Source organism: Caenorhabditis briggsae (assembly GCF_000004555.2).
Source record: "Caenorhabditis briggsae complete genome, chrII, whole genome shotgun sequence".
Classification (NCBI taxonomy): domain Eukaryota; kingdom Metazoa; phylum Nematoda; class Chromadorea; order Rhabditida; family Rhabditidae; genus Caenorhabditis; species Caenorhabditis briggsae.
The window spans coordinates 2,891,448-2,900,579 of NC_013486.2; the positions used below are offsets into that span (position 1 = coordinate 2,891,448).

At 38.9% G+C, this 9,132-nt stretch overlaps 4 protein-coding genes across 4 annotated transcripts in view; 2 read left to right on the top strand and 2 right to left on the bottom strand.

Annotated features, from left to right (window-relative positions):
- Positions 1-3,678: 3,678 nt before the first annotated feature.
- CBG13422 lies at positions 3,679-4,896 on the top strand (the record flags this gene model as incomplete). Its single annotated transcript, XM_002630004.1, has 3 exons — positions 3,679-3,733; positions 3,905-4,041; positions 4,612-4,896. 3 exons carry the CDS (start codon positions 3,679-3,681, stop codon positions 4,894-4,896), a joined length of 477 nt encoding a protein of 158 aa, XP_002630050.1.
- A 756-nt stretch (positions 4,897-5,652) lies between these two features.
- Cbr-apn-1 lies at positions 5,653-7,821 on the bottom strand (the record flags this gene model as incomplete). Its single annotated transcript, XM_002630003.1, has 3 exons — positions 5,653-6,068; positions 7,012-7,623; positions 7,680-7,821. 3 exons carry the CDS (start codon positions 7,819-7,821, stop codon positions 5,653-5,655), a joined length of 1,170 nt encoding a protein of 389 aa, XP_002630049.1.
- A 154-nt stretch (positions 7,822-7,975) lies between these two features.
- CBG25486 lies at positions 7,976-8,691 on the top strand (the record flags this gene model as incomplete). Its single annotated transcript, XM_045241844.1, has 3 exons — positions 7,976-8,326; positions 8,372-8,436; positions 8,484-8,691. The coding sequence occupies 3 exons, from the start codon at positions 7,976-7,978 to the stop codon at positions 8,689-8,691; spliced, it is 624 nt and encodes a 207-aa protein (XP_045099402.1).
- A 271-nt stretch (positions 8,692-8,962) lies between these two features.
- CBG25487 overlaps positions 8,963-9,132 on the bottom strand; it is a gene marked incomplete at both ends in the record, with an annotated part of 2,349 nt that continues 2,179 nt past the window's right edge. The window contains one exon of the mRNA XM_045241845.1: positions 8,963-9,132. This exon is cut by the window's right edge and continues 1,190 nt beyond it. Within this exon, the coding sequence (XP_045099403.1) occupies positions 8,963-9,132 (170 nt within the window).

Consider the following 9,132-nt stretch of genomic DNA (forward strand, 5'->3'; position numbering starts at 1 on the left):
GTATGTGTGTTGAAGAAGGGGGGAGGGACTGGAGGTCACCAATGCCACCCAAAAAACCCGAGAAGTGACGTGGTGGGTGGTGTCCCCCTCTTTCAATGAAATAAGAGAATGTATTTGTTCTTCTTCTTCCCCTGGCGAACATTGGGCGGACGAAGGGCGGACCGTCGGTCGATTTGGTGTACAGAGACTGGTCAGTTGGGTAAAACGAAGTGTGCATTTGCTCTCTCTGGGAAAAGAGAGTGTTTCAAATCAAGAGGGTCCAAGAGAAATGAACAATGGCATAAAAAAAGTGACTGAAGGGCAGATGGTGTGATTGAGAAACATTAAATTACGGGGGGATGGAGAGCAAAGGGAAAACGGGGGGCGGAAGGTCAAAACTTCTTTGGAAAGGATAGAGATGTGAAGAAGAAGATAAACTGACCTGGTAATCCTTAAATCTGAAGGACCGATCTGCTGGGAAAATGGGAGTAAAAAGAGAAGAAAAAAGATACAGTAAACCAAATCTCTGTTACCGTTGATCTTGTAAAATAAGACTTTAACTTTGAGCTCAATCATCTCATTTCCTATGCAAGATATGAAAAAGTTGTCAACTGATAAATGGTTTATCATAATATCAGCTACATTTTATCAGCTGGTCAATTTTTGATATCTCTTATAGAAACCAAGATAAATTGGCTCAAAGTTGACGGTTCGGGTGGGCGTCCAGAGGAAATGCCGTTTTAACTATGAGCCAATTTATCTCGGTTCCTATGAAAGATATAGAAAAGTTGATAACTGATAAATTGTTTACCATACTATCGTAAGTTTTTTATCAGTTGACACTTTTTTTAATATATCTTATAGGAACCGAGATAATTGAGTTCAAACTGGACAGTATGGGTGCCCTTCTATTGCAGGTTTTATGGAATGAGATTTTAAAAATTTGATCCGACAAGCTAAAAGATTACCAGAGGAGCGCAAATCAACTAGTAGAATTATACATTCTGTATTTTTGAAACAGAACACTTCCAAAATTGGCGAGTTACAGTTCTTGCCAAACATACTCTACGAATCCGTGAATTCCAGAATTCGAATTCTGGGTTTTTCTTAGATTTTCTGAATTTTATCGATCTCAAGATTTCTCTAATTTCTATCTAATACAACGTTAGCCTTGATTAACGTATTTGCTCTATAAGAAACACACCCAAACCTTCAGCTTCGAACTCAATTATCTCGGTTCCTATGAAAGACATCCAAAATCTGTCAACTGATAAAATGTTTATCATATTATCACCATTATTTTATTAGTTGACCACTTTTTGATATCTTTTACAGGAACTGAGATAAATTTGCTCAAAAGTTAAATATCAGGGGCGTTATAATTTTTTGTGTTTAAGGCATTTTCCTTCCGATATTGTTTCCATGGGATTACTGTACCTCCAATTCTTCTTTTTTTTTCTCTTTTCATTTTGTCAGTTCTTCACCTTTACATCCATTTTTTTTCCTCTTTTACATACCCATACTCATAAGAAGAGAGTACACACACATGGAGGCAATATGCAAACACTACATTTTGGTATGCAATTTGGAGTGCACACATTCAGATACCATTCGATGGAAAAAAAGAGGGGAGAAGAAAAGACCCCGCTTACTTTGTGACGCAATAAAGGAAAATGAATGTGAACGGAAAATAGAAAAAAAAGAAGAAAAATGAATGAGTAGGTCAGAAGACATTTGATATTGAAGGTGCTGACACTGCTATTGTTATGTAAGCTACCGTTTAATTATAGAAGTTTTAATTGAAAGAGATAAATAGATACATGAATGAGAAAACGAGCATTTGAAAATCAGAATTTTGGATTTTGGACGGAAGGATTCAAAAGTTCTTATTTCTTATAATAGAAGCCCACCCTATACGTCCATTTTGAGCTCAATTATCTCGGCTCCTGTGAAAGATATCAAAAATCTGTCAACTGAGAAAATGTTCATGATATCATGATAAGCAATTTATCAATTGACAAATTTTTGTTATCGTTCACAGGAAACTGGATAAATGAGGTCAAAATAAAGACATTTTTAATACGTTACATAGACTTCAAAATTTGAAAATTCAACTGTGATAAAAACGATATTAAATTAAATTTTAGACCCAAAAATCTACGTAGAAATCCATTGACCTCAGGAGGAGTACTATAAAGGGAGAGGGAAATGGAGGGAAGAATCAGTTCTCGCTTTCTCTGGGGTCCGGAGAAGGAGGAGAAGGTGCTAGGAGCTCCACCTGGGAGCCAAGGGCTCCAGCCGGGTCCTGGGTTCTGGGCCATGACCTAGATTTTCATTTTTAGGTCGTGACCCAGGCTTCATTTTTTAGGTCATGACCTAGACTTCAATTTTCAGGTCATGACCTAGATTTTATTTTTTAGGTCGTGACCTAGATTCCAATATCCAGGTCATGACCTAGATATTATTTTCTAGGTCATGACCTAGATTCCAAATTTCAGGTCATGACCTAGATTTCAATTTTCAGGTCGTGACCTAGATGTAAACTTTCAGGTCATGATCTAGATTCCAATTTTTAGGTCGTGACCTAGATTTAAATTTTCAGTTCATGACCTAGATTCCAATTTTCAGGTCGTGACCTAAATGTAAATTTTCAGTTCATGACCTAGATTCCAATTTTCAGGTCGTGACCTAGATTTAAATTTTCAGTTCATGACCTAGATTCCAATTTTCAGGTCGTGACCTAGATGTAAATTTTCAGGTCATGACCTAGATTCCAATTTTCAGGTCATGACCTAGATTTCAATTTTCAGGTCATGATCTAGATTCCAATTTTTAGGTTGTGACCAAGATATTTAAATTTTCAGGTCATGACCTAGATTTTATTTGCTAGGTCATGAAAAAACCCAGCTGGAGCTCTTGGCTCCTTCTCCTCCTTATCCGGACCCCAGAGAAGAGGAGAACTGATTCTTTCCTTCATTTCTCCCTTTCTTGAAATTATTCTCCCCGAGGTCAATGGGCCATCGAGGGTCGTGGTTTTCTACGTAGTTTTTTTTTGGGCTGATAGTGAAGTTGAACTTTTTTCTTTTCTCCATTTTTTCCCCAATAACGTATTTCCTCTAGTAGAGTGCCAGTTAAGCCGTCAACTTTGAGCGAATTTATCTTGGTTTTTTAAAAATTTATCAAAAAGTTGTCAATTGGTAAATTGTTTATCACAATATTACCAATATTTTATCAGTTGAACACTTTTTGATATCTTTCACAGGAATCGAGATAAATGAGCTCAATCTTGACACTTCGGAATCCCCAACTTTCCGAATAATCCATCGGTCCCTTTTTTCTTACGATTAGCATCTTTGCCGAATCTGTTAGTCATGTTTGTTTATTATGTTTTTTCTCTATCTATTCCAGTAATAATGCCAGATAACAATCAGCAGTTCATTGACCATGCCATTGCCCAATTCTAGTCCATGCCAACGGAGGAGTGTCGTCATGAGAACAAGAAAAACGCTAAAAACATGAAATAGGCTTCTGAGATGATAATAACAATAATAATAATTATTAATAAAAAGCGCATTTTCTTTTCGTCGCCCCTCCGCTTGTCCAGAAAACCGGTCCCTTATCTATGGCATATATGTCGCCGCGAAATGCCCCAGCATTTGCATATTCACAGAATTCAGAGTCTGTGTCTGTCAGCCAATTATGTTCCGGCCTATTCTAGTTCTCACTATTCTTTCATGCGTCTTAGCTTACCATCGTAAGATTTTCAGATTTTTTCAAATTTCATAAAAGTTGCCAAAATTCGAAAAAGTTTTCTAATAGATTGGAAAATTCCAGGGAGCTTTTAAATCTTCTGAATTTTCCTAAAATTAGAATTATTGAATTCGAAAGGACTTTTGATAGATTTGAAAAGTCCAGAATTTTCCAGAATACCGTGAGCTTAAATGCTCCACCCCAACCAACTCGATCCGCGGAGGACCAGACCGTGCCGAATGCCATTTGGTGTTGAAGGCTGAGGAGTTGGAGACTGGACGTCCAGTTCCAACTGGACTCGGATGTTGGCAGGTACAGTAATCTCCCAAATTGCTTTTTTGGTTTTCAAATTATTTGGTTTTCGAGGACGCAAATTGGCTGCGGCCGCTGGAGTTTTCTAGGCCATTTGCTTGTCCACGTGGACTCCACGGCCAGCCAAGCGAGACCCCAGCGGGAGATTCCATGCGCCTTTAAATTTTTAGCTCAAAAATAAGGGTTCCATTTCAGTCGGTAGAAAAGACCGTCGACCGAGAGCCGACCGAATTATTGAATTTGCTCTTCAACATGCCAGAGAGTGTTTGCGGACGCAACATTTCATTTTACGACCATCTATTCTGTAAATTCTGCGTACACAAAGATTTACGAATTCGGTCGGCTGTGGCCGATTTTCGACCGACCGAAATGGAAGCCTTTTTTCGAGCTAAAAATTAAAGCCGCATGGAATTTCCTCCGATGGTCTTGCTTGGAGCAAATGGCCTAGAAAATCTCTGGCCACGGCCGCAGAAAATTGCTGACGTTTCTTCGCACGGCATAATAAAACACAGAAAACTGAATATCAAGGATTCTGAGGGCTTCAGATATTCTAGAATTCTATAATTCCAGGAGGACCACGACGGAGAGGAGCGTGAGTACTGTGACATTGTCTGTCCAAAATCGCACACCGTCTTCATCTCCTACATCGACCAAGGGCATCGTGCGTGCTTCAACTTCATCACCTACCAAGTCGAAAAACGCAACGACGAGCACGTTCTCTGGCGCTCCGGAAAGTGCTTGAACTCCACTGTTAACTACCGTATCGGATGCAAATTCGACGATCCCTTCGAGACCCAATTCAAGTCCGACAACGAGATCTTTGCTCATTTGAGAGCCCGTGCTCGCAGAGTTTAAGGACTTTTTTATCTCTTTTTAATTTATTTAACTTTTGATCTGTTTATTTATTTTTGTTGCAATCTGAAATGCAATTTTTCTGTGTCTGGTTAAAAAATGAACTTCAATTCTTACGATTCTTCTTGGAAACACAAAAAAAGACGAAGGTCCCACAACGACAACTACCGTAACCTAAAAACTTTTTTTGGGGTTTTTTCTCGATTTCCGATCGTTCTCAGTCAATTTTCCGACTTTTCTGGTGAAAATAACAGAAAAATCGATAAAAACTCAGTTTAAAACCCAGGGTAATCGTTTTTTAACTTATTTTTTTGATTTCTATCGATTTTTTGTTATCTTCCTCGGAGGAAGTCGGAAAAATTGACTGAAAACGTCGAAAAATGACTGAAAACGTACGAAAATCGATAAAATAAAAAACACACAAATATTTCAGGTTACGTTAGTTTTCGTTGCGGAACCTTTGCTCCTTTTTCGCGATATTGGAACCTGTTGGACTACTGTATTTCAAACTCGCACGTGGAAAGTTCCTTTGTGGGTCTCGAGCGGAATTTCATCTTTTTCCGATTAATCATCAAATTTTGCGTTTCTGTGGGATTTCTACTTGAAATTTGAAAATCGGAATATTTTGAAACTTTCAGAGTAGGTGGAAATAACTTTTTAAAAGCCAAAAATGACCGAAAAAATGTGAATTCACAATGCCTTTATTCAACTTTCGAATGTAAATAAATAAGTGATATTCAACAAGATCTTCAGGCAATTTCATTTCTTCTCCATTTTGTACATCATCATCATCTCCTCCGGATATTTTCCTTCAGGCGTCTCCAGAATCATCGGAATCCCCTTCAACCTCTCATCGTTCATCAGAAACCCAAATGCATCCTTCCCAATCTTCCCCTGGCCGATGTGTTCGTGGCGATCGAGATTCGATCTGAGGTCTCCTTTAGAATCGTTGATATGCATGGCTTTCAAATAGTTCCAGCCAATGGTCGCTTCGAATTTACTCATGACCTCCTCATATGCCTTTTCACTTCGAATATCATATCCAGCCGCGAAAATGTGACACGTGTCAATGCAGACACCAACCCGGGACTTGTTCTTGACTCTATCGATGACGTACTTGAGTTCTTCAAATGTTCCACCGATTGAATTCCCTTGTCCAGCCATTGTTTCCAGCACTGAAAATAAAACTATAATTATATACAGCATACCGGTCAATGAGATATTTTAAAGTAACCGTATTTTTCAGTTGATTTTCAGCCATTTTAATGAGTCTGGAACTCGGCTGAAATTCAAAAAATTCCGATTTTCGAAAATTCGGAAAATTTTGAAATTTCAAAAAATCTGGTTTTTTTTTCAAATTTTGGAATATTTCGAAATTCCGAAATTCCAATTTTTGAAATTTGAAATATTCTGAAATTCCAAAATTTCGCTTTTTTTTAATTTGAAATATTCGGAAATTCCAAAATTCCGATTTTTCAAATTTTGGAATATTTCAAAATTCCGAAATTCCAATTTTTTGAAATTCGAGATATTCTGAAATTCCAAAATTTCGAATTCCTCGAAATTCAGCATATTCACAAAATCCGATTTTTGGAATTTCGATTTTTTAAAATTCAGAGTTTTCTTTAATTCTGATTTTTTGGGGAAATTCGGAAAATTCCCCATTTTTAAAATTTTGAAATATTCCGAAATTTCGATTTTTCCAGAAAATTCCAGTTCCGCGCGTTGACTTATCCACAAGGAGTACAAAATACGAAATCTTCAAATTTGTTCAAAAATTCGACTTTCTATGTTTCCTAGCGATTTTACATCAAAAAAAAAATCACATTTTTAGCTGCTTTGTAACCCAAAAATTCAAATTTCGAGGTTCGACTTGTCCACGAGGAGTACAAAATCTATGGTCGAATTTCAATGATTTTTAGTCTATTTTAGGCGGAAAAGTTCAATTTTCAAACTTTTTCCCTTGTTTTCAGTACAAAAACGGGCAAAATGGGGCGTTTTTCAGAAATCGGAAAAGTAGAAATTTTCAATCTAGATCTATTTTGATCCGACACTTGACAGCCAAGCTTCAGACTCCTACAAAATGGCGAAGCTGGAAAAGTACTGTAGTTGTCGTACCTAACACAATCTTCTCGGTCCTCTCCACCACATAATCAATTGTCTCGGCAATCGTATCCATACACTTCTCCCTTTCACACTTCCCAACCGTGGATCCCGGATGAAAATTGTACATCGTAATGCCGAGTTTCTCAGCTCTCTGACACTCATCAACCATCGCATTCCTCGACTTCTCCAGCTTCTCCTCTTCCGGCGATCCCGCATTCATTAGATACGATCCATGGGGCACAATTTGACCCAGCGGAAATTCCGTTTCTCGAACCGCCTTCCACCAATTCTCAACGACACTCTCCTCCATTGGTTTGTGATTCCATGTGCGTTGATTTCGAACGAACATCGCAAAACTACGACATCCCTCTGCCCTTGCATTGTAGATAGCTTGTTCTAGACCACCAGCAGCGCTTACATGGAATCCGAGCATTTTACTGGAGCCTTGAGATGCTTCCAGAACTTTTGCTCCGATTGTTTCTCGAGACTTCTTCTGTGCTTCTGATTCGCCTTCTGCTGCTTTCTTTCGTTTCTTCTTAGCTGGCTCGTCGGCCTCTTCTCGGCAGTTGCATTCGGGCTTCTCAACGTTCTCATTTTCTTCCGCTTCTTCTGCTTCTTGCTCTTCTGAAAAATTTGTGTTACATCACAAAAGTCGAACACTGCGTCGTAAAATAATGTACCTCTCATCTTCTTCAACGTCATCTGTATGTGTTGCTGAACTCTTTTCTTTCCTTTCGCCTTTTTCTTCACCGGTGTCGCCTCTTGCTTCGTTTTCCTCGGTGCTGGTGACATTACGTCATCACCGAATGTCACTTTTTTCATCTCTGAAAATCGATTGAATCCCAAACATAGATATTTTGAAACTCTAAAGCAAATATTTATCCGAAATTATTTGAAAGATTGGAAACGCGCTCTCCACTTGGGTTCAAGATACCAGAGCACGGTTATTGGTGACATCCTTTTGCAATGCATTCGAATGTACAATGAGGTGTATGGAGAGGAGCTCACACCGAAAGCAGTCCGGCTACGTGACGTCTCCACTACAGGGCACTACAATGCGAAGGCGATTCTCAACCCAAATGACACTTTGGAGAAACGAGGATACAACTGGTGCTCGCACATCTACATGCAGATCGTCACCGATGAAGCAGTGCTTGGTAAGCCTGGAGATCCAATTTTGGTGAGGAGGTTCCGCCCGTCGACCGTAGAAGTCAGTCCGACGCACGAGGTGCTTGTCGATTCGAATGCCGAGAATCCTGTTTTGTCGTTTATGGAAGCGCTGACTAAAGTGTCTGGAATTCCACTGGATCGGCTAGCAATCACAGAGGTTAGAGAATAGCTTCTTGGATATCTGAACAATGATTTTTTTCAGCCGAAAGAGTTCAATTGGCAGAAATGGCCATTTGTAAAGAGCCGTTTGGATATGTTGGAGAACAAGTGAGCTACCTAGACCATTATCCAATTGTTCAATTTCATTTTTTCAGAGTGGCATTCGCCAAGGATCTCCATCTCAACTACCCCAGCCCGAAGGATTTTGTCGAGAAGACTGGGAGTCGAGTTCTCTACTACAAGGATTCAGAAGAGGAGCCGAGAATTCTGACGGAGGACGAGCGCAAGCAGATCAAGATTAAAGAGAACGGCAGTCGGCGAATGCGAATCGTCGAAAGGAGAGGCCACTTCGAATTCAGATGAGCAGTGTGTGTGAAGGCTAAACTTGGCTCTTCAAAATTCATTATTTCGTTTCTTCCGTTGTTTTTTTTTGTATCCTTTGATTATATTGAAATTCATGCTATGATGAATTCCATGCCTTTATTCCCTGGTTTTTTTCCCCCAGTTTTTTTTTCTATTTCTACCCCTGAGCACCCCCAAATGTTTCTATTCTCAGGGACATGAATAAAAGTGTAAAATCGAAGACTTGTGGTATTATTCTAATGTGTTAAGCTTTAAAATATTTCTCAAAATTTCACATAAAAATTATCATAAAATTGATAATTTCGCTTGATTTTCTTCTTCTGAAAATCCAAGGTTCAGAATCTTTCATGAAGTTTTCAATTTGAATTTCGCGCGAAACTAGTTGTTCAGGAGAGCCACTTGGGTTCAAGAGACCCCGCAAATTCCGAGGAAAAAAACCGG